The sequence below is a fragment of the Passer montanus genome, unplaced genomic scaffold (assembly GCF_014805655.1).
Source record: "Passer montanus isolate IOZ18808 unplaced genomic scaffold, ASM1480565v1 scaffold41, whole genome shotgun sequence".
Taxonomy (NCBI): Eukaryota; Metazoa; Chordata; class Aves; order Passeriformes; family Passeridae; genus Passer; species Passer montanus.
Window position 1 is genome coordinate 882,369 of NW_024368930.1, and position 23,847 is coordinate 906,215.

The following is a 23,847-nucleotide window of genomic DNA, read 5'->3' on the forward strand; positions in this document are numbered from 1 at the left end:
GACTCAGGGCAGAAATAAATCGGGTCCTGACAGCAGGAGCCTCTTAGCCAAAGCCTGCTGTGTTTACTAATGCAAGCAAATGACTCCTACCCATGGCATTCTTAACAAAAGTCACAGGGATCCATTCCTCAGATTTTTCATTTTCAGCTTTTAATACAGTGATGTAAAATGACACTTCTAGGAGAGGAACAAGAACAAACAAAATCTGCTTTGCCCCTGTGACAGCTCCGAAAAGCCTCCAGCAAAGTGCAGCTCTCCAGCTGGCTCCAGACAAGCAGGAGTGGCTGAGAGCAGAGGGGCCAGCAGGAACGGACTCTGCTCTGCAGCTCCTGGCACCTCTGGGCTCGCTGGGCACGATCCATCACCTCCCTCCCCATTGCCCAGCAAACAGACCCTCACATGGGACAGCTCCCTCCCTCCAGCCGGTGGCACAGGCAGGGCCAGCAGGGATGTCCCTGACGAGCAGAGCAGCCAGGCAGGGATGGCAGTGGCTTTCCCTGGCACAGGCTGAGCCCCAGGCTAGCCATGGCTGGCAGCACACTGCAAGCAGACTATTGTCCTTAACTGTCACTGGCTTTTCCTCAGTTTGTTTAGTCACTTCCTGAAATCATGGACATAAAACCTCTCCATAGGTAAGAGCTATGCAGGAATGTCGTTGTTTAACCTTAAATTGTGGAGCAAGTACTTTGATGGGGGTGGGGGTGGCTGTGGCTGAACTGAGAGAAATAGTGGCTCCACATTTCCTGTCCACAATTCCCAGCCAACATCCACATGCCTGCACAGGATTATCCAGCAACAGCTTTTCAGGACTGAAAAACTCTATTAAAAAAAAAAAAAATCTCAAGTGACCCACGAGTCTGATGGTCTTTGCTGTCCCCATTCTGTGCCCCAACCACTCCCTCCTGCCCAGCCACTCCATGGATTCAACACCCCCAGCCCAGAAGTGTGGGTAGAATTCCCTGCCCGAATCCCACTGCTCATCCAGGGAACCCAGGCTTACATTAACACCCCAAAAAGCCAATTCTAGTCAGAGGACTGGACTCGCTGTTAATAATGAGACTTTTCCTTCCCCCACCAAGCCCTGGGAAAAATGCTGGAATTCAGCAGAGGTGGCTGCTGGCTCTCACCCGCCCTGTCCAGCCTAACAAGAACCAGTCTCCAGATTATCCAGCTCACTCAGCTCCAGCTGTGGGAGCAGAGATGCACCAGTGGGTCACTGCCTGACGCTCCTGCAGGAGGAACTGCCCCTCCACCTAGGTCTGCCTCTGTAAGAGAACACTGGCAGCAGGGATGCATCCCAAAATCAGAGCCAGACCTTCCTGTTCTCCTCTCCCTCCAGGTTTTGCCCCCTGCTCCAGGAGCCCTTGTGAGCCAGGCCAGCAGTGCCCAAAGCAGAGCCACCAGAGTGGATGGTGCCCCTGGGTCCCAGTGCAAGGCACCAGGGGAGCTCTGGAAGGAGAATACAGCTCTCTTTATCCTGCATGTGAGACACAGAATTCAGACTGCTGTTTGGGTTGGCAAAAAACCCAAAGCCTTTTGCCAAACTGGCCAACAAAGCTGTTCTGCAATGGCCCAGGCTCATTCACACTCCTCATGGCACCATCTATAAAGGAGCTGAAGGCACTTTTGTCTGAGCCCAGACCAGGGGCCTATTTAAAGAAAATGTACATTTAGAAGCAGAAGAGAGATCTGCATTTGGATTTCTCACAAAGCAGGTCTAGACTGAAAAATTGCCTCTCAGGGAACTTCGGGTAAATCAGATGGATTTGTTTAGTTATTCCTAAATCAGAGGCAAAAGCAGCTGTTCTTATGAGTGCTCTATCTCTGGAAACAGAAACACCCCGAGTTATCAGCACACAGCTCCTCTCTTCTGTAAACAGCCCCAGCAAGCAGACTGCCAGAGAGGAGAGGCTCTGCCCAGAAGAGCTCTGGAGAATCCACTTGGGGGACCCCAACACAGCCCCCAAGCTTAAACACAGCACAGCACAGAGCCAGGGCTCTGAGAGGTTCCAGGGGGATTAACTCCCAAACACAGTGAGCCACCAGCAGCCCTGTCCCAGCTCAGCTGCTGCCAGCTCCAGGGCTCTGGGATGCTCTCCCAAATCCCAGGGATGTGCTCTGCCAGCTCCAGGGCTCTGGGATGCTCTCCCAAATCCCAGGGATGTGCTCTGCCAGCTCCAAGGCCCTGGGATGCTCTCCCAGACCCCAGGGATGTGCTCTGCCAGCTCCAAGGCCCTGGGATGCTCTCCCAGACCCCAGGGATGTGCTCTGCCAGCTCCAAGGCCCTGGGATGCTCTCCCAAATCCCAGGGACATGCTCTGCCAGCACAGAATAGCCCAGAGCAGGAGGGGGCTCTCCTCACCCAGTTTCTCTAAGAACAGCTTGTGTGCATGGTTGATTCTGGAGCTCCTGACAGAGGGGACAGGAGGGAACAGCTCCACAGAGTGAGTGAAGGACTCTGCCAGTGCCACTGCTGGGGCTCACAACAGAGCAGAGGGGATTTCCTCCAGATACAAACTCCATACTGTGGCCACTGGCACATCTCAGGAGGAAAAAGCATCTTACACAGGGGCAGGCAAACCTCTGCCAAGGTGAGCTAATTTCTTACTGACTTCAAGCAATTTATGCCTGAAAATCGCTTCCAGGTGCCGTGGCTGGGCCACATTTTCAGCCCAGCTGCAGGTACAAGAGCCACAGCACAAGGGACACTCACACACGGCAGTGCTTCAGCACAAGGGACACTCACCCCTGGCAGTGCTTCAGCACAAGGGACACTCACACCTGGCAGTGCTTCAGCACAAGGGACACTCACACCTGGCAGTGCTTCAGCACAAGGGACACTCACACGTGGCAGTGCTTCAGCAGAGCTTTCCTGCCCAGCCATGGAAGCAGAGCCGTTTCTGATTTCCCTGGCAGAGCCTGCTCAGGGCACAGGGCCCTTTCAGGGAGCTCCTGGCACCAGGGGGTTCAGAGGCTCTGGGCTGGGACAGCCCAGGCTGCAGAGGGACCAGGGCAGTGTCACTGAGGGGCTGCTGGACAAGAGCACGTGGAAACAGGTTAAAAAGCCTGGATTTGTTACAGATGGGTCTCTCTGTGTGAGACAACAGTGCCACAAAGCAGAAATAACAGAACTGCAGCAAAAGGGACACTCACACATGGCAGTGCTTCAGCAGAGCTTTCCTGCCCAGCCATGGAAGCAGAGCCGTTTCTGATTTCCCTGGCAGAGCCTGCTCAGGGCACAGGGGCCTTTCAGGGAGCTCCTGGCACCAGGGGGTTCAGAGGCTCTGGGCTGGGACAGCCCAGGCTGCAGAGGGACCAGGGCAGTGTCACTGAGGGGCTGCTGGACAAGAGCACGTGGAAACAGGTTAAAAAGCCTGGATTTGTTACAGATGGGTCTCTCTGTGTGAGACAACAGTGCCACAAAGCAGAAATAACAGAACTGCCTCCAAACCCTGTGCTGGGGAGTCTGGAGGGAGGAATAAGTGCCACTGCACCATCCACGACAGTGAGAATCTACTTTTAATAACAGCAGGAGTCCACTATGAAACTCAAATTGCAGATTTAAAATGTAAAACAATTTAACAAACCACAGGCACCATGACAATGCTCAGCTATTTAAAAGTACATCTGTGAGCAGCTTCCCTGGAGTGCACCAAGAGCCCTCTATCCATAACTACTCAGTGCACATGCAAAGGTGCCAAGCCTTTGGGAAAGCTGCTTCCTAACAGATCACATCTTGCTAACAATGGCTGTCCCAAAACTTCAGCTGTGTATTTTTCCACTGTGCCCAGCACTGCTACCTTCAGCTTCACTTCACCACCTCTGAGCCATTTGTGCTCTGTGTTCACACCCCCAGGGCCTGGGGGCAGATGGAATGCTGCTTGTGAGGGGCAGAGAGCCAGGCCAGGCCACTCCCAGGTGCCAGGGCTGTGGTGACACCAAGGAAGAGCTGGGAGGTCCCAGGAGCAGCTGCTGTGCCTGCCCAGGGCTGGCTGTGAGCAGGGCTGCTCGGGGACAGCAAGGGGACAGGGTGCTGAGTGCCCTGCCCTGCTCCCAGCTGAGGGTACTCACTTCCACAGCACCTCCAGGCGCAGCTTGATGGTGCCCAGCTCGGTGATGTCCACCACGATGGCCTGGGGCTTGGGGCTGAAGAAGCTGATGCTGTCACACGTCACCACCCCCACCAGGACAGTGGCCAGGCCTCGCAGCTCTGTCACCTGCAGGGACACAGACACAGCAGCTCCAGCTCAGCAGGCACTCCCAAATCACCTGGGATAGGGGATTTGGACTGCCAGATCACCTGGGAGAGAGCAGCCCAGCAGTCAGACCTGCTCTGGGCCACAGCAAACCCAACCTGCTCTGCTCTGCACCACCAAGGCTGAGAGCCACTGTCCCCACAAGGGACACTGACACAGGGGAGGGTGCAGGAGCTGGGGACACACAGCTGTGCAGCTTTGCTGGGCTTAAACCTGCTCCTTTCATCACGGAGCACTAAGTGGGAAGGGCAGGAGGTGAGGAGGACATTTGCCAGTGACTTTCATCAGCTGACACAGAGTAAAACTGTCACTGTCACACAAAGTGAGAGGAGTTTTTACAACGATTATGGCAAACCAGGGATCTGGATTAGCTTCTCACCTGCTCCTCACTGTGCAGGGAAGGTAAAAAACCCTTCATGAGCCCATTTCCCAAGGCAAGGGGCCAGAGTCAGTGTCCTGTGTGACCCAGAGCTGCTGCCAGGCAGGGCAGCCCTGCAGGAGCTGCTTTATCAGCCTGCCAGAGCCCCCAGGCTGCCCTGCACAGCTCCCAGCAGGACAGAGCCCAGCACAGCCTCCAGCCCCAGCTCCTTGCAGGCAGCCCCTGAGTGGGGCCAGGCAGTGCTGGCCCCTGCCAGGACCACAGCTGGGTTTCCACATGGGGATTTCTCTGCTCAAGCAGCACTGCAGACACCCAGCATCCACAGGGGGGGTAAGAACAGCATCTACATGCACATCTGTGTCTGCACATCCAGGCTGCATCCTGAAAGCTCCCAGATATTGATCTAGGAGTTCTTTAAAAACCCTAAACACAACGACACACCCCAGGGCATGGCAAATCAGATGGGCCAATACAGGTACTAGTGCCAAAGGAAAATCAGAAGTTGTGGCCCTTCCCTAGGCAGGGCATGGGTTAACTGCCATTTTTTACACAGCCAGAAAAAGAAAATGATCTAAGAATTTTGGTAGCCCAAGAGGGAAGTAGCAGACCTGTTAACCCACTGCTTCCAATCCAACCATTATACAGCACACCTTGATTTCAAACTTCTCGTGCAGATTGGGTATAAAAATCTTTTCTTCCTCATCCCAGGTTTGGCTGTCATCAGTCTCAATTTTGCCTCTCAGCCTCCATTTTTGGCGCCCCAGTCGCACGAACACCTGCAAAGCAGAGAGGCAAGAGGGTGTTGGGCCAGCAGCCCCAGACCATCCCCTCAGCCACAGAACAAAGCCATTCCCTTGGCCACCAGACCCTGGATGGAGCAGAAAATGGAGTCAGGAATGGGGGAGCAGCTTTTAACCCCTGAAAAGCACCCAAAGGCACTGGGGAAGAGCCCAGAGCACAGTGCCCTGCAGCTGGGGTGCTGCTGAGGCACTGAATTGACTGCTGGAATTCCCTGGGAAAGGTGAGACAGGGAGACACTGGCTGCATTCACATCGTGCCAAGGGCACGCCTCCAGGAAACAGGCAGCCCCTGCTGTTTGATTCCAGGCAGCTCTGAAGGCCAGGCCTGGCAGCTGGGTGTGCCAGGCAATCTCTGGCATCATTCAGACCCTGCCATGACACCCCGACCACGTCCAGTCCCCCGTGCCCCTGCCCAGCCTGCCAGGGCACAGAGTGTGCCAACGCTCTCCTGACAGCAGAGCCTGGCGTGCCACAGCCTGCCCTCCTCCCACAGCTCCCACCCTGACCCACTGCACTCCCAGCAGGGAAAAGGACACAGAAGTTGCATACTGCACCTCATACTGGTCTCCTGGGCAGAGACGAGCAAATCCCACCAGCCCTGGAAGAGAAGGAAACTCCCAATGTTTGCAGAGCTTCACAAAGCCCCCAGAACCTCAGCCTGCCATAAACCCAGTGACCTCTGGGGAACATCCCTCTTGTGCAGAAGCTGCAGCACCAGCCCAGCACGCTCTGAAAAGGACAGCATTTAACTGAGCTGGGAAAGAAAGCTGGTCAGCTTTGAATTGGAGTCTAGGATACCATGGCAGCTCTGTTTTATGGCACTGGGGCAAACCCAGAATTCTATCCGAGGTCTCTCTGAGCAGCTGGACTCTCAGTGGGTCAGACTGCCATGCAGAAACCCCAAACCAAGGAACCAGTGAGATCCCAAATCAGTGAAACCCCAAATCAGTGAAGGAGGGAAGGAGAAAGGAGCCTACCTTTCATCTTCACGTGGAACTCTCCCAGGTGCACCTCCAGAGCCCCCTCTATGAAGCACATGTCCTGGAAGAAAGGCTGCCATCACCAGCACTGCACAGCAGCTGCCTCCCCACACACGCTGTTTCTTTTAAAGGACTTCATTTCCCTCATGTTTTTTCAAAGGACACACAAACATTTTCACCAGTAAAGGCAGATAAAAGCAAAGTGAATGGATTCTGTGCAACAGAAAATCTTCCACAGAAGAGTGGAACTCCTTGACCCATCACTGTCAGTTACCCTCCATTACAGGTTTTGTAAAAACAGCACAGCTTATTCCTTCAATTCTCATCCCACACTTCCAGTGGAAGTCACAAGAGACCCAAGCACCAGCACCAAGGTTCTTCATGCCATGCACGGGGCATTTCCCACGCCATGCACAGTGTGTTTCATTCCCACACGTTGGGTTTTTAACCCACACCGTGAACAAAAGCCAGCAGCAGCTCCCGGGGGAGGAGCAGGCAGGTCCTGGTACCAGTGTGAAGGATCTCCTACCTCTGTGCACTCCTGGACGTTCTTGTAGAGCTCCACCAGGCTCTCCCTGGAGGCTTTGGTGGCAGGGGACAGGGAGAAGGCTTGTTTCATGTTGGTGGCCCCGTCGCGCAGCCTGCACTGGATGCAGTAAGCCTCATAGAGCTCTTCCACCTTTGGAACGTGGGAAAGAAGGCACTGGAGTTACCTGGCGTGGTTCAGGAGGTTTGGAAAGGAACATCACCAGTGTTTCCTGGCAGAAAACCCAACAGCCAGCCCAGATCGCCCTGTCAGGGCTCTGCAGGAGCTGCAGCTCCTGCACTCTGCAGTTTGCTCCTCGACAGCCCATGCTCTTTCCAGGAGCACAACCAGCTCTGCTGTTTCCAGAGCAGAGGACAAGAAGCAGAGCACCACCTTGCCCACAAAAACCCCAGAGCAGGAAGCCAGCTCCCCGAGGACAGCCTGAAACCCCTGCAGTGCTGGCTGTGCCAGGAGAGGCTCAGCCCCTGGGAGCCCTGGCTGGCAGCAGGCACAGAACTGCCCTGTGGCCCTTGGGAAGGGGGGAGAGCACCACAGCCTTCCCAGAGCAGCATTTTCTGAATAAACTGGCACAAAATGCACTCTGGTTTCACAGGAAAACTCAGGTTGGGCCGTGCCAACATTCAGCCTGAATAGAGCCATTCAGGAAAAGAAATAAATAAAAATCCCCTCCTCTGTAAAAAGAGTGGCTGCAGCTTTCAGCAAGTCCCAGCACTCTCCCCTTCAGATGAACATGATCAGAGTGATTTCCAGGTGGATGGATCGCTTACAAAGCAGTGGGAGCCCCAGGTACACTGTACAAACCCTTACCTTGCTGATGTGAAACTCCAATTTCCTGATGTATCTCTCCACTGAGCGGATTTGCTTTCCAGGAGGGCAGAGAGAGAGAAAGGGATGTAAGGAACTATTTCCCAAATGAGACATTGGGTAACACAGCAGACAGAAAACCAGGCATTTTCTCTACTCACAGCATTGCAGCCCATCCCCAGCTGCCTTACCTTATCCAGGTCGTAGTAGAAAGCCTGAAAGAGAAATGGCACAGGCTGAGGAGGAGAGCACCCGGATTGGCACCACCAAGGAGACCCTCACAGGTGCTGCCAGACCCACTAGGAGCACCCTAATTCACACTCAGTTAGCATTACAAACACTGACCAGTGGGCAGACACCAGGAGATGCAGCCCAGTAAAGGAACAGGACCCAAAGGGCACTGCTGGTATTGAGAATGAGACGTTTCAAGGTAAATTCTCACATCTGGGACTGCCTTGCTTGGGACATTTCTGCTCGTGCTGCTTTGCTGGATCCCACCCCAGGGTTCTAACTGGACAGCCCCTGGGAGTCCCGGGTGGGGGAAGGACCTGCTCCTGTGATTTTTATTTCAGTATTTAACACGGAAACCACCTTACCAATCTAGAGTTCCTCTTTGTGTCTTTGTGCCGCCCAGAGAGGTAATCCAGCTCAGCCTGGTGTGCTTCCAGGTATTCACTGGAGGGAGAGGAACCCATGTTAGACCCTGGGGCATCATCAGAGATTCCCTGGGGAGGTGCTCCAGCAGAACAGGCCATGGGGAGGAGAATATCAAGTTCTAACCCACTCAAATCACAGATCTGCCTCTCAGGGTTCTCCGACTGCTCCCAGCTGGCCCATTCCTGTGAGGCAGCAGAAAGGTTCATCTGCTCAGTGCCTGAGGAGGAGGAGGAGGCCACAACCAGCCCCAGCTCAGGGAGGCAGAGCCTCCCCACGGAGCCCTGCACGCCAAGCCCAGCTCACAAACCCTGCCCAGGTGAGGGGCAGATGCTGCCCAGGGCTTCAGCAACACAGCTGAAGGCTGTGCCGAGGCAATTCTTCATCCTTTTTCCTGGATGAGATCTCTTTTGCAAGGTGTGAAGCACTGGGTGCCAGCTGGCTCCTCCAGAGCTGCTTGCATGCACGGGCTGTGCCTTTGGGCTTTCCACAGGGCCTGAAGCCTTCTCAGCTGGGACTGCTCCAGCTCTGCTTTTAACACACAGCAGACTTAGGTAACTTTTTCCTGCAGTGTTTAAAAGGCACCAGAATCACCTGGTAAACACTACATTCTTAGCCACAGTCTCCAAGCAGTGAAAATAACTTCATTTTAGACAGCTACACTTCCTCACATTGGCTTTGATGCATTTCATTTTCCTGCTGTTCCACAAGCAGCTCCCCAAGACATCCCACGTCTCCAGCACTCAGCTGGGGCTCCAACACCTGCCCAGGAGCAGCCCAGGGCAGCAGCAGCCAAGGCTGGAGGCAGAAAAGCATGCACTCACCTTTCAGAAAAGCTTCATCGCTTTTAGCTTTAAGGCTGTTAAAATTATCAGCTTGATGGAATGGCAGCCAGATGGTTAACAGAATAAAGAGGCATTTTCTACAGCTATAAAGAAACAGGCACGTAAAATATGTTCTGCACTGAGAGCTCAAGTCACTCCAGCACCGAGTGGACTTAGTCTGCATTTACTTAAAATTTGGCCTCTGCCTTGCTATTTGATACAGCTGCTTTCTGTAGGTTGCTCAGTCAATTAGGCACCACTCACTGCTGGCAGGAGGCTGAGCATGTGGCACTCAGGCAAAACTGGGAACAAATTCTGACCCACTTTATAGTTTCTCCTCCCTAAGCTCAGATAAATTCTCAGCTCTGCAAAAACATTTGGTTTCCTTGTTTCTTTTAAATCTAAATCCTCTAGTAAGACATTGGTGGATATTTTTAGGGCGAAGACTTCATAGTGTTTTATTGGACTAAAAACGTGACACATCTGACTTTATGAAGTGTTTCTCCAGTGCATTTGATGTCCTTTGCTTAAGAAATAAAACCATGACCAAAATGAGGACAGTGGCAAAATGTGGGGGACAGCAGGAACCCACTGCAGGAGCTGTCAGGAGGGTGCCAGCACAGAGAGCTCCAGGGCTCACAAACCCAGGGAAAGGGATTTTATCTTCTGAGAGCAGCCGCAGGCTGTAAATGAAGTTCCTGTGATAACAGCCCCAGAACATTCTGGGGAATCAAAAAGCTGAAGTTTTCAGGTGAACCTGCTTGGACCTTTGCCTCACAAGGCACCCAGAGATCACAGGGTGATTTTGCACTTCTGAGTTTAATTCTATTAGGAGAGGGAGAAAGAAAATAAAGAAAAAAACCCCAGAAGACCCCTCCTAGAACAGCTGACTCTGTAATTAGTTCAGTAATTAGCACAAGCAGAACTGAAGTGCTCGATGAGCCAGGCTCCCCGCTCTGCCTTTGCAGGGCGCTCTCTTCCAGGCTGGGTTTTAAGTCAGCTTTTTGGGCAAGGCAAACACAGAATTCCCTCTCTTCCAGGCTGGGTTTTAAGTCAGCTTTTTGAGCAAGGCAAACACAGAATTCCCTCTCCAGAAGGAGAACTGAAGCGCTTGAGCCAGGCTCTCCCCTCTGCCTTTGCAGGGCACTCACTTCCAGGCTGGGTTTTAAGTCAGCTTTTTGAGCAAGGCAAACACAGAATTCCCTCTCCAGAAGCTCTGTGCCAGTCTCTCCCAGGTCTGGCTGTGCCGTGCCCACCGAGCCAGCCTCAGCTGCTGCCAGGAGATGGGCAGTGCCACTGTTCAGCCAGGAGCTGCCAAACCACAGAGCCCTGCACGGGGCTGAGAGGGAGTGAAATGCATTTCCCAGGGCTCAGCACAGTGCCCAGGGATGCCAGAGGGACACAGCACAGTGCCACACACACCTCAGCAGCACGACGGGAGGGCAAATCACAATATTGAAAAGGTCCTTACTTAAGTCCTTTCTTCAAAGCTTCAAAAATTTTCTTCACCTGCAGTGGCTGTGGATCCCAGATGAGTGCCCCCTTCTGCAGGGAATTGTAGGCCTTGGGGGGCTTCAGTGACACCCTGGACCTCACCGAGCTCCTGCTGAGGGACTTGCTGCGGGAAGAGAAGGAAACTCAGGAGAGGTGCAAAGGGAGCTCAGAGATGCCCGAGGCACTTCAGGGCACAGTTCCACCATCCCAAACACACCCACTCCAAACCCCCACGTTCTTGGGCACCTGGCAGAAGGAGAACCCCACAGTGCTGGCTCTGTGTGCCAGCAGGGCAGGGCAGGGCAGGGCTGTCCCCTCTGGGTGACCCTCAGAGCCACCCGGGAGCCCTGCTGACCCCCCTGCAAGCCAGACAACCAGCTGTGGCTGCCCAAGGTCCCAGGGCAAAGCTCCCTTACAGAGCCCTCAGGAGCTGCTGTTTCTGCCCCCTCCATCCATTTAAACCATGGCTCAGAGCATTGCTCAGTTTCCAAAAGCCAGGTCCAGATTGCACACAAAATATAGTTATCAAGGTTTCTTTTCAGCATCTAACACCTCATCTAATTACTTTTAAAAGCAACTGCAAAGTCAAAATTAAATGTTGTTTCTACCAGAAGTCCCCCACTTTTTTATTAGCAATTTTTGTGCCACCCTAAGGAGTTAGAACACCCTGAACCATCAGTTAGAAACACCTTTAAAGCAGAAAATGAGCTCTCTGCAAATAATTCCTGCCTGACTTCCCTCTCTCCAAAGCCTCCCCTAAGTGCTGGCTATTTTTACATAGGTTTGTTAATAATCCCTCTAAGTAAAGCCTCTGAAATAACATTACCTGCAGAAGTTTCCCATCTCCCAGAGCAAGCCAGAGCAGCCAGTTGCTCTCTGAAAAGCTTTCTACCTTCTCTACCATTTCCATCCTAAATTCTACTCACCTGGAGGAATTATGAGCTCCATCAGGCTCAACAGTTCCCCCCTGGCTGCTTTCAGTTCCAGGTTTAGCTGAGGCCTGAGGAGATTTTTGTGCTGGTGATTCAAGGCAGGCCCAGCACACCTGAGAGCTGTCCCCAGTCCTGTTGGGAAGCCCTTGAGTACCTCCTTTAATTATCCTTGTCCTAAATTCCCACTTAACTGCAGTTTTTAACAGCTGTTCCGCAAAAGATCTGATAAACTCGGGGTTGCCAAACACTGCTGGATACTTAATTTCTTCTGATTATCTTGGTTTTTTATGATGCTTTAATTAACCAAACCATTTGGAGCTCAGGCTCCCCACAACAAGGAACATAAGTGTTAAACATTAATATCACTTTACTGTGATAATGTATCTTTGGGAATTCCATGCAAAGTGAGAGTTTCAAAGGAATAACACTGGAAGGGGCAGTCTGACCAATAAGGGCAGTTGAAAGAGTCTCCTAGAATGCTCATTGCTTAAAGTTCTTTCATGCTAAGAAGAAATAGCATCTAATTCCAAGCTCTAGAGTACTCTAATTAGCAAGACATCAAATAGAAGAGACAAGATGATTTTGTTTTGAAATGAAAACCCCAAATACTCCTGGGTTTTGTTTCATTGTGGAATTTACCTCCAGATTTTTGGAGTGCAGACCCTAAATCCTGGAGGTGGCTTCCCTTTTACAGCACCTCAGTCGTGCACACAGGAGCTGGGATTTCCCTTTCTGCAGCCCATCTGAGCACTGCTGTTAATCCCATTTCCATGCATTTCACACTAAAGTGCAGGAGCTGACATGGCCTGCAGGGCCAGTAGCTAAAAGCTGGATGTTCTCATGCTGCTTTCCCTTGTGAACCTGGTCATTTCAGGATCAGATTTCCCACTTTCCAGATAACAGTAATAACATTTACTTCCTGTGGAGACCCTGGTGGGGGAATACAAAATCGTGTCTGACTGAGAGACCCAAGGGGAAGTTGCTGAAGAAAAGCAAAAGTATATTTAGCATGTGGAGAAGAATGTCCATGTGGGCCTGATTTGTGTCTCGTCTTGGGCAGACCTTGCACAGGGCCCCTGCGAGCTCCTGCTGAGCTTTGCAGCAGTGCCTGGGGGAGAGACAAGGCAGGAAAGGGTGATTCAAAACCTTCTGCTCTGTGCCAGGGCAGGCTCCCATGCTCACTGGGCTGTGACTGAGGTCTAGGGCAGAAATCTTCCCCACTGCAGTGATTCCTGAACAACGCTGTGTCTCGACACTCAAATAATGAAAAACAACATCCTAGAAGGGCACAAAGAGAGGTGCTTGGTCAGGAAAGCTTTGCAGCTAGGACAGCCCTAAGGACGTGTGAATTATTGTGTCTGCAGCGCCGGGACCCTGCTGGCTGTGCCTGCTGGAGGAGCAGCTGCTCAGCACTGCTCCTGTAGGTCCTTTCCTGCAGGATTGCTGCTCTGACTGCAGCTCCAGCCTGTCTGCACCATCCTCTGACAGAGCCTGTCTGCACAGTCTGACAGAGCTTTCCTGTACAGTCTGACAATTTGCTATACAATCTGACAGAGATTTTCTGTACAGAGCTTTATTCTATACAGTCTGACAGAGCCTTTCTATACAGTCTGAGAGCTTTTCTGTACAGTCTGACAGAGCTTTTCTATAGTCTGACAGAGATTTTCCATACTGTCTGACAGAGATTTCCATACAGTCTGAGAGATTTTCCATACAGTCTGACAGAGTCTTTCTATACAGTCTGAGGGCTTTCCTGTACAGTCTGACGGAGCTTTTCTGTACAGTCTGACAGAGCTTTCCTGTACAGTCTGTTATACAATCTAACAGAGTTAGATTTCTAACTCTTTTCTATACAATCTGACAGAGCTTTTCCATACAGCCTGTTTTTCTATACAGTCTGACAGTTTTTCTGTACACTCTGACAGAGTTTTCCTGTACAGCCTGTCAGAGTTTTTTACAGAGTGTTGTGCCAAAGTAGCATTGTGTTTTTCCTTTCTCTGATGTTCAGAGAATGTGAATCCCAGGGGTCCTTGGGAGGAACTGTGCCTTGCTTTTCTGTGTGAAGGGAAGCGTGGCAGCAGCTGCCGGGCAGGAGCAGCTCCCGTGCCCGGGGCAGTGCCAGCCTGCTGCCCAGGAGCAGGCTCTGCTGCTCTTCACTCACCCCAGCTTCCTGCTCTGCACGGTGCTGAAGCCGGTGAAGGAGCAGCTCCTGCTGATGCCCCCGCCGTCCCCAGGGGACACAAAGGTGAGCTTCACCGACATGGCTCCTCAGCGGGTCTGCTGCCTCCTGCAAGGGAGCACAGGCACAGATGAGGCTGGACCTGCCCTTCTGGTGCTGCTGCAAGCCGTGAGCTGCGGGGAGGTGGAGAGTCAAAACAACACACAGCAGAGTCAATTGGAAAAAAAGCCTTGTCTGCAATTCGCGTTTCCTGTGTTGCCATCCACGGTGCAATTCATAAAGGATTGAACAGTCCAAAATGAAATCTCTCATGCCCTCTTCAATTTCTGATTGATTTTACAAACTCACTGTGCAAAAGCCAGAATAGCCTCAATGCAGAGGCGCTCTACATTTCTGACTTTTTAAAAACCCTGTAATTGTCCCAGTGCTTCAGGAGAGGGGGCCAACCTGTGCATTTCCAAAGCAGGGTGGGTGCCAGAACAATACTTAACTCCAGCCTCAGCTGGGTCCCAAAAGCAGCTCCCTGCCTCTGTGCAGAGCCACACTGCACTCATGCTAGGATTGGCTGTGTGCTGCTTAAGCCCAAGGCAGAAGTCTGGTTTCTACAGTAAATTTCAGGTTCATGCTCCTCCTCTGGCAGGGTTTCTCTTGGATTGCTCTCTTGTTTTCCATCAGTCAAACTCTTTTGCTTTGTGGAGAATTGTGTTCTCTGCCATATGTCTACAGAATCCAAGTCCCAATATAAGTAACAGACACATCCTTCAAAGCAGCTGTAGAAAATCACCCAGACAGTTCATATACAGAAAAATTCCCTTCCTTTCCCCCTCAAGCTGGTGTAATGTAAACACCACAAGTGAGTAAATCTGGGTATAACAAAAAGCTGGAGGATGTGTTTGGAGGGAGAGGTACGAGCTCCAGGAGGGAGCTCTGCAGGCTCCATGCAGAGGTGTGTCCCCATCACAGAATGCTCTGGGGAGCACCCTGAGTGCATCAGTGGGTGCTGGGAGCAGCTCTGCACCGAGCCTTGTGATGCCAGGAGCCCTGGAGCTGCACCAGCCCAGAGGGGTCAGAGCAAGGCTCCTTCCTGGCCCTGCACCCACGTGGAGAGCAAACTCCTCCTGCCTGTCAGGGCTGCCTGCAAAGAGCTGCTCAGCACATCCCAGGGCTTTGAGAGTGCTTTGCTAATTCTGGGCCACTCTACAGCCCAGGGGATTAGTGCCAGTGAGCAGGCTTTGGGGACCATCACCCACAGCAGGAACAAAAGCTGTCCTGCACTTCCAGGAGCAGACATCCTGCCTCTTCAGAGAAGCCTCTCATCTTTCCTGGGCTGGGTTTAAACTCCCATCTCCTTGCCTGTTCTGTGGGCTGTGCCAGGCTCAGGAAAACACCTGGGAAAAGCAGGCAGAACCCTGCAGAGCAAGATGGGACAGTGACAACAGAGCCAGCAGACACCTGCTTAGCAAGCAGAGAGGGGCTGGGCATGGCCAGGGGACTCCAGAGCCTCAGGAGGATCCTCAGAAATCTGTCACACAAAATTCAGGTGCCTCTCCCCCAGCCTTAATCAAACCATACAGCAATTAATTGTCTTGCTTTGCAAAGGTCCCACTCAGCACCCTTCATCAGAGCTCAGACTTGCATCATATCACGGCTGAAGTTTCAAAATATTTTCCATCCTTCCCTCTGGATTTCAGATGTTTGTAAGTCTGTGAACTGTCACCCCATCAAAAGGATCATTAGCCTGAAGAAAGCATGCAACTTACTGAAAAATGTAATTGCATAACAAGCTGTTAAAGGAAGAAATGAAAGGAATAGCCTTGTGGTTATTGACCACATCCCTCATCAAGGCTCAGCCAGATTCCCAGGATCTATTTTTCAGCTCTTTAACCTGGGAAGCTCAGTTCATGGGTATAAGGGAGGAGGAGAGAGCAGCTGCTCTAAAGCCTGCCTGACATGACTCTGAAAGCCTTTGGAGCACTCAGATATGGAACAAGGCAGACCCTTGGCAGGGAACAGAAAGGGGAAAATGATGAGAAGACTCCTGAGGTAAAATCTGTGGCACTGAGCTCTCGATGTGAAGGACTCTGTGGGAAATGTACAGATCCCCAAAACTCTGAAATTGCCCAGATTGCCTGGACCTGACCACGTGTGTTTGTAAATCCAGGGTAATTCTGGATTTCCAGGAGATGCACTGCTGCAATTCAGAAGAAGCCAGAGATGCCTTGGCCCTCACATGGGCATGGCCAAAATCCTGTCAGCCCCTCTGGGGTCATTTGCTTTCTGTAACTGCCAAAGCTCAGCCCCAGGCCCTGCCCCTGCCCTGTCCTGCTCCAGTGCACTGCCCCTCTCAAAACATCCTCCAGCTCCCTGGGAATGAAGAGCATTTAAATAAAGCTCCATTCAAGGGGTGATTGCTTCAAAATAATGCCAACAAAGTCAGTGCCTCTCGATACACCCCTGCACACGGGTTTTTTGTGGTGACCCAGAAATCTTATGGCTCGTTTCACACTCCTGAGCAGAGGACCATAAGCTGGATGTCAATAAAACATTTTATTTGTAAGAAAGACTTATAAATGCAGTGTTTAAACAGAGGGTTTGCTAGCTGGAGTGTCTGTATAAAAGTGCTGAGCTACACAAGTGCCCCTGAGAAAAAGCATCTGGACCCATCTCAAACTCTACCCTCCCTTTAGGGGAGAAATAAATCAGATAAAGACCCTCAGCTCAAACCTGCCTCCCAACCTGAAACCTCTGCCGTGCAGGCCAGAGTGTCCAAAGCCCAGAAAACCAGGATTATACCCCAGGAGCAGAGGAGCTTCCTCCTTCCACTCTTGCCCAAGAGCAGGAAGGTGAGCACAGCAGTGAGCCAGGGCTGCACAGAAACTGCAGGGCAGGATAAAGGAGTTTATTGCCAGGGCAGCTGGAGCCCCGAGCTGCTGGAAGAGCCACGGGGTCTGGAGAAGGCTTTGCAAAGCTGCTGAGCCCTGGGCACAGCTGCCAGGGACTCTGGATGGGGTGCTCTAACTCCTGGGATTTGTGCAATTCAGGGCTCAGAAATGGACCTACAGTCAAACCAGAATTTTTTCAGATGAAATGGGTAGCTTTGTGTGGCCCTGTCTCCGTGCTCTGTTTCCAGGACAGATTTTGGTGTGCCCAAGTGTGCAGGCAGGCTGGGGCTGCCCTGGCAGCCAGGACACACCAACTGCCCCCTCTGCTCCTCTCTCTGATGCTCAGGGTGCTCCTCGAGCCAAATGACCTTCCCCTCCCATAAACAAAATCATGGTGTCTGTTTGTGTTTATGGCTAAGCTTTTCCAGCCCTGCTCACGTCTTTAATTGTTTCTGGGCACAATGGTTTCAACAATTTTGTGAGGAAAATATGACTCAGAGACTTGCAAAACGTTTCTGCTGGTGTTTTGTGCTTTAAACGAGTGGCCATGATTTTGTGCTGGCCTCTCAGAGAGGCCCACTGGGGAATCCCTGCCAGAGGAAGGAGTTCACGTGTCCCTGCAGTTTGTGATGCTCCAGCTGGGCGCGGGCAGTGGGCAGGAGGCACTTTCTCCTGGCTGTGTTTCTGCACAAGCTGCTCCAGCTGCTGCCTGCTGGGCTCCTGGTGGGCCCTGGCAGCCTGGGCAGGCTCAGACCTCACCAGTGGGCAGCCCTGCTCCTCACTGGCACCACTGAAGCCAGGCTGAAATCAAATTCTTGTCACTGCAGAAATGACACAGGTACTGCCAGCCATCAGCTGCTCATGGCTTTGTGCCTGAGGCTCCCCTTTGAGGCTGGTTTGTGATCAGGACAATGTGCCTTCCCCTGCCTGCTCAGACCTTCTCCTTCTGCCTTTAGACCCTTGTTATTTTTGTACATAATTGCATTTGTAAATATTGCACTCGCTTTGCTTGGAAGGACAAGAGAGTAATTTTATCTTCGAGCTGTGGGAACCAAAGAGAGTCCATTTCATTTTGTACTATCACAACATCATACTTCATTCAGTATCTGGGAACCCCAACAGTTCACTGGAGGGATGGAGCCTTCCTGCTGGAACCGGGCTTAGATTTGTGCCTGTCAGGAGACTCCCCGTGCACAGCACAGCACATAAGTTTGTTGCAGAGTTGCCACCTGGAATTTATGTTTTTACAGCATGGTTTTATAAAATTCTCTTCATGGCAGCCAAACAAAGGTGACACTGGGCTGTGCTGGGTCTGCAGCACCTCTGCTGAAACCCAGCTTTGAGTGCACAGAGCCAAAGCCAGCAGTGATTCAGTACAGGAGCACTTAGGGCCTTCAGAGACCTTCCCTGGACTTTAGGGATGAGTTGGGCTGTTTCAAAAAAAAGTCAATCAAAGCTGCTAGGTTTCCATTCTGCTTCCATGAATTTATTACAAATCCTAACAGAATAACAGCTTTGCTGCTGGGGTAATGGGATGGGATGGGATGGGATGGGATGGGATGGGATGGGATGGGATGGGATGGGATGGGATGGATGGGATGCAGTACAGGAGCACTTAGGGCCTTCAGAGACCTTCCCTGGACTTTAGGGATGAGTTGGGCTGTTTCAAAAAAAAGTCAATCAAAGCTGCTAGGTTTCCATTCTGCTTCCATGAATTTATTACAAATCCTAACAGAATAACAGCTTTGCTGCTGGGGTAATGGGATGGATGGGATGGGATGGGATGGGATGGGATGGGATGGGATGGGATCAATGGGATGGGATCAATGGGATGGGATGGGCAGGGATGGGATGGGATCAATGGGATGGGATCAATGGGATGGGATGGGATGGGATGGGATGGGGTGGGATGGGGCCTGGGTGAGGCAGCACTGGAGTGACCCTCTGGGCAAGCCTGGGGCTGAATCCCCTGGGAAAATAGAGCCTGAGTTCCATGTCTGCTCTCCAGCATTCCTCAGGAAAGCCATTGACCTCAGGAGCAATGTCTGCTGTGCTACATAAACATTCCAAATTTATCACTCAGACCCCTTACGCTTCAAGTGGTTTTGTTCAGCTGTTTGACAAACATTCTATTTATACAGCTATGGCAGAACTGAGGAAAATCATCTTGCAAAAGAAGAAAAGTAATTTCAATTAGGGAGACACACAGCGCCCTTGATCTCAGAACACAGCTCAAAATGGGCATTTTAACCCAAACAGGGACCTTTTCTTCAGACAAATCCAGGCTGTGGCAAGAACTCCCAGCACCAGGATTCCCAGCAGAATGAGAGCAGGTCTGGTGCAATTGCTGCAGCAGGGATTGTGAGCTGGGGCTGCTGTGAGCTCAGCTGCCCTCCACACAGGGGAGAGCCCCTGCAGGCAATTCCTGCAGCAGGGATTGAGCTGGGGCTGCTGTGAGCTCAGCTGCCCTCCACACAGGGGAGAGCCCCTGCAGATACAGCCACGGGAGGTGTGTGCTTCACACGGAGCTCTATCTGCCCAAACAGACTGCTGGAAGGGGAGAGAAGGGACACCCACAGCTTCCACCCATTCACCAGGCATTTCTGCTGGGTTAAGATTGAGCAATATGAGCAATTCCATCACAGCTTTGCTCTGGATGGAAGCTTTTGCTGCCCTGTGTAGCTGCACGTGCTCCACAGAACCTCCTGGCCTGAGCTGTGTAACTCAGATTATGAGATGGGCCCTTTACTCTGCACCAAACTCACATCTGCCAGGTCATACTCTGAAAATGTCAAATGATTCAGGAATATAATCCCCACTCTCAGGTACTTCAGGCCCTTAAGAGCTACTTCAATTGATTTTTAATACGAATTAAATCTGAATACGAATTCAGAGCTTGCATTGTTTAGAAAGACAGGGCTTCAGTGTGTGACTAGCTTTGGTACTTCTGCAAATTTTACCTGTGCAGATTCAGCTCTGGAACATGTATTTAAATACTGCACATCTGACATTCTTTCCTCCAGCCGTACTTAAGCCATTGAAAGCAAATCAGATAAACAGCTTTGATCCAAGTTATTGCTTTGCTCATGAGGCCCTCCCAAAGCTCCTTGCCAGCTTCTGGAAATGGCATTCTGGAGTCCAGGCTTCCCAGGCAGCAATAAATCTGGATATCACAGCAGTGCTCTCAGACAGCCTGTCCCGTGCTGGGGTCAGCTCTGGTGGCCCCATTTCTGGGGGCTTCTGTGAACACAGGACTCAGATTTCAAGTCCAGGGCGAGCTGCTTTCCAAGCCTGCACCCCAAATGCTCCTGTGTTTGCAATCACTTTCCATCTCAGCACGCAGCTCCAAGTTCTGCTCCCAGTGGCAGTGTGCACATCCAGAGGAAATTAATCAGCCATTTATTCCAGATTCCCAGCAGAATCCGGCAGCAGGAGCCTGACCCAGTTAATGACCTGGAAATTATTTTCCAAGGCACGATGCCGTGGCCTCCCGGTGCCTCCCAGCACCCAGATTCCCAGCAGAATCCGGCAGTAGGAGCTGGCCTGACCCAGTTAATGACCTGGAAATTATTTTCCAAGGCACGATGCCGTGGCCTCCCGGTGCCTCCCAGCAGCAGAGCTGCCAGGGAGCCCTGGGGAGCCCAGCATGGCTCACCATGGGCTGTGCCCTCTCCTGATGGAAATGGGGCAGTCCCAGCTGGCTGTGCACCCCCCTGTGGCCTTTTGGACCAGAAAAGCTGCAGTGAGTGCCCGTGGCCCAGCCCAGCCCCGCTCCGTGCCCAGCTCCCCGGGCTGGGAGCCCTGTGCCTTCCCTGCTGGGGGCACAGCACAGCTCCCACATTCCCAGCTGATCCAGGAGCTGCCCTGGTGCCAGTTTCCAGCTTGCTGACACCCTCCAGGGCTGCACTGGGGCTTCAGGGGGTGGCAGCTGCCAGGCTGGTGCCCAGAGCTGCCAGACCTGCAGGGCCAGCTCAGCCTGCCTGCCAGGACACTCCCAGCACCCAAACTGCAGCCTGGGGAAGCACAGGGAGCCAGGGCAGAGCAGTTCACAACGATGCACTGGCTCCTGTCTTTGGGACAAAGGAAACTCGCCTGGCACTGAATCCCAGCAGCTCTGGCCCTGAGAGACTCCTCCTCATCAGTGATGGGCCCAAGGTCCATCCCTGTGCCACACAGACCACACAGACCCACTGTGCCACACAGACCCACTGTGCCACACAGACCCCACTGTGCCTCACAGCCCCCCCTGTCCCTGTGCCACACAGCCCCCACTGTCCCTGTGCCACACAGCCCCCCCTGTCCCTGGTTTCCCAGCCCGTCCCTCACTGTGTGCTGCAAACCCTCCTCAGGTGTGGTCCTGTCTCCAGCCACCCTTCCCATGCTGGAGCCATCTCCGGGTTAATGGTGGCATAAGGAAGGTCCCTGATCTCAGCCTTAGGGCTGTGCGAAGTCCCAAGGCTCAGTTTCAAGGGCAGCACCACTTTGCACAGATAAATGCTTTGATTATACACTGGGAAGGGTGTTTAACCAAATCAGATGACAAACCTCCAGCAGGAGTGAGGGCTGATGTCCAGCAGCGTGGGGATGTAATTTGTTATCTCCAAAAGCTGAATTCTGTGACTCACAGCAGCCTGGTGCTCCTGAGGTGGGACACACCCTGTGTCATTTACCTGTCTGGCCAGGAGAACTGTCCCTTTTCTAGGAATTGAACCATCCAGCCACTTCCCGTGGCAACCATGGTTTATTCCCATAAACGTCACCAAGATAATCTTGTGCCACAGAAATAAAGAAGGTTAGGATCAGTATCCCAAAGAACACTGAAAAAAAAAAGTATATAAAATTTCATAGAAGAGAGAAATAGAAGGGACAAAATGTTTAAGCTTTAAAGACAAATATTTACTTGTGGAAAAACCCAAGAACTTTGAATGGATGTGGGTATATCTGTACTTTTTCCTTCACTTCTTCCCAGTTCCTAATACACATGCTCTGACATTCACGGCCCACATTTTTTACACTCTTATTTTCTGCTTTTATTTGGTTTGGGCTTGTTTTTAATGAGGTGAACTTTGCACAGCCCAGCTCTAGCTCCTATAAAATCTGTGTCTTAAATGGCCAGATTTAGTGATTTTTCTGTGGAGAGAAAAGCCCCCATCCTAAGCACACAGCTGTACTTGGAACCAGATGTCTGAGCCCCTCCAAGTGAGCTAGTGAGGGCAGCAGTGTGGGCAGGAAAAGTGCCCAGCTCCTGCCTTTGGAATCATGGCAAGGCTGCTGCAGAGCCTGATGCTCCCACGAAGGGAAGGGGAGGAGGATGGGAATTCCTCCAGGGGGAAAAGGCTGCACTTGCCCCCACAGCCCTGCTCACCCCAAAGCCCTCCTGCCCCTGAGCCCCCCGAGGGAGCAGGGTGCCCCAGGGGAGGGCTCTGCTCTGCCCCCACTGAACCCACCCACAGCCAGGGCTGCCTCTGCCCCTTTGCATTCAGCAGCTCTGAGGGCACTCAGCTGCTGCTCTCAAGACTTCTGTAAAACCTAAAGCAGACCAGTTCTTGAGGATCAGAGGCTGTGACAACCATAACTCCTGATAGAAATCTGACTTAACAAGAGCATTTTTTAAACTAACTCTGCCCAGCAGTGTGTTTTTGAAACAGACAGAGTCCCCTGCTGCTCGTTCAGAAGGAGATAAGATTTTCAGGACCATCACTCCCCTGCCCAGTCTCGCTCCCTCAGAGCCACTGGGAGCACTGCCATCACTTCAGAGATGATCAACAAGACCTTGGAGGTCATGACTTGGCACTCAGGCTGGAAAAATACATAAGTGTGGCTTTTTTTTCTTTTTTAGAAAAGCTGCATCAGATTCTCCCTCTGGTGCTTAGCTTAAGCTTCTTTAAACCATGATTCTTGAGTTGGTTTTATGTGCTCTCCATCAGTCCTTTCCCTGCAGTGTGGAGCAGGTCCCTTGCACTGAGCACAGCAGCAAAAAGGAATCTTCTGCTGAATAAACTCTTGTGAGACTCAGTTATTACATGCAGAGGAAACTGGGTTTAGTGGGGCCCTGGTTCCTCTGGGGACTCCCATAATATAAATTATTAATAATAAAAATAAACATTGGCTAGCTTGAACTTCTCTTCATTCCCTTAGAGCTTATTTTTGTGATGGAATTAGCTAAATAAAGCCCACTTAAAAGAACGTTTAATTGCAAACTATCCAAGGAAAACAAAATGGAACTAATTGGTTCTTAGATATTAAACATTCAAAAGGAGATGGCTTTGGAAACAGCTGAAAGACTAATGTGCATTAGGATACAAATAGTGCACTGAGCAGCTGAGGAAAATGCAGTCTAAACTGGACTACATTTACTTTTAAACCAGATAGTCAAGTTTAGTCAGTCTGGCCCTGCCTAGAAGAAAGCTTTGGATTGTTTCAAGCCTAAACAGAATTACAGCAATACTCTCTGGAAAGTTATAAAATCAGAGGGGGCAAACTTGTGTACTGACTTCTGGGCATCGCTTGCTCTGGAAACTCTACAAAATCCGCAGGGACTGCCTCTTCCCGGAGTGCCCCTTAAACCTCCTCCAGCCTCAGGAACATCCTAGCAAGGGCTGCTCCGTGTGGCCTTTCTGAAGGAGCTGTGCTCCTGCACGTCTGGAGCAGCTGTGGCACACATCTGCAGGGGAGGGTGGCTGTGCTCCACCTGGTGAGACCTGCCTGGCCTCCACACCCCTCCCTCAGCCCTGGGGGTGTCACTGCTGCTCCAGCCAGGCGCTTCACGGGCACAAAATGGGAAGAATCTGTTCGGTGAGAACTCTCTTTTCATACTCATTAGAAGTTAAATAATGCCACACTCATTTCAGAAGTGTTTCAGCAAGACTAGGAAGCGATGGCTCTAATGTGACTGAACCCTCTACATGAAAAGGGAGCAAGAAGTAGGTAAGTCATAACAAGAATCATAGAGCAAAGACAATTTTAACAATTAATGAGTGGCAGAAGGATGTCTCTCTGGAGGAGCAGTGTGCCATGGCATCAGGCTGGTGCTCAGCCACTGGAGGGGCACTGTCCCATCAGCAACATGTTTACTTTGCCACTTATCAGAGACTGACAGTGACAGTGACGGGGCCC

At 51.7% G+C, this 23,847-nt stretch overlaps 1 protein-coding gene across 6 annotated transcripts in view; it reads right to left on the reverse strand.

Moving 5' to 3' along the window:
- The window catches only part of RIPOR3 (RIPOR family member 3), a 40,426-nt gene that overhangs the window by 9,211 nt on the left and 7,368 nt on the right, over positions 1-23,847 (reverse strand). For 3 of the 6 annotated variants that reach the window (XR_005628680.1, XM_039719374.1, XM_039719376.1), the window contains exons 2-11: positions 13,832-13,957; positions 10,716-10,862; positions 8,363-8,441; positions 7,958-7,981; positions 7,770-7,823; positions 6,945-7,094; positions 6,413-6,476; positions 5,990-6,033; positions 5,286-5,411; positions 4,072-4,217 (exon numbers count right to left, since the gene is read on the reverse strand). Coding sequence is in view for 5 of the 6 variants with exons in the window: in XM_039719374.1 (XP_039575308.1) it covers positions 4,072-4,217; positions 5,286-5,411; positions 5,990-6,033; positions 6,413-6,476; positions 6,945-7,094; positions 7,770-7,823; positions 7,958-7,981; positions 8,363-8,441; positions 10,716-10,862; positions 13,832-13,932 (935 nt within the window). In the remaining variant the exon portion in view is untranslated. Of the gene's footprint in view, positions 1-4,071; positions 4,218-5,285; positions 5,412-5,989; positions 6,034-6,412; positions 6,477-6,944; positions 7,095-7,769; positions 7,824-7,957; positions 7,982-8,362; positions 8,442-10,715; positions 10,863-11,564; positions 11,597-13,831; positions 14,023-23,847 lie in introns of those variants that run through there. The other 3 variants (XM_039719375.1, XM_039719377.1, XM_039719378.1) reach the window with 3 other exon arrangements.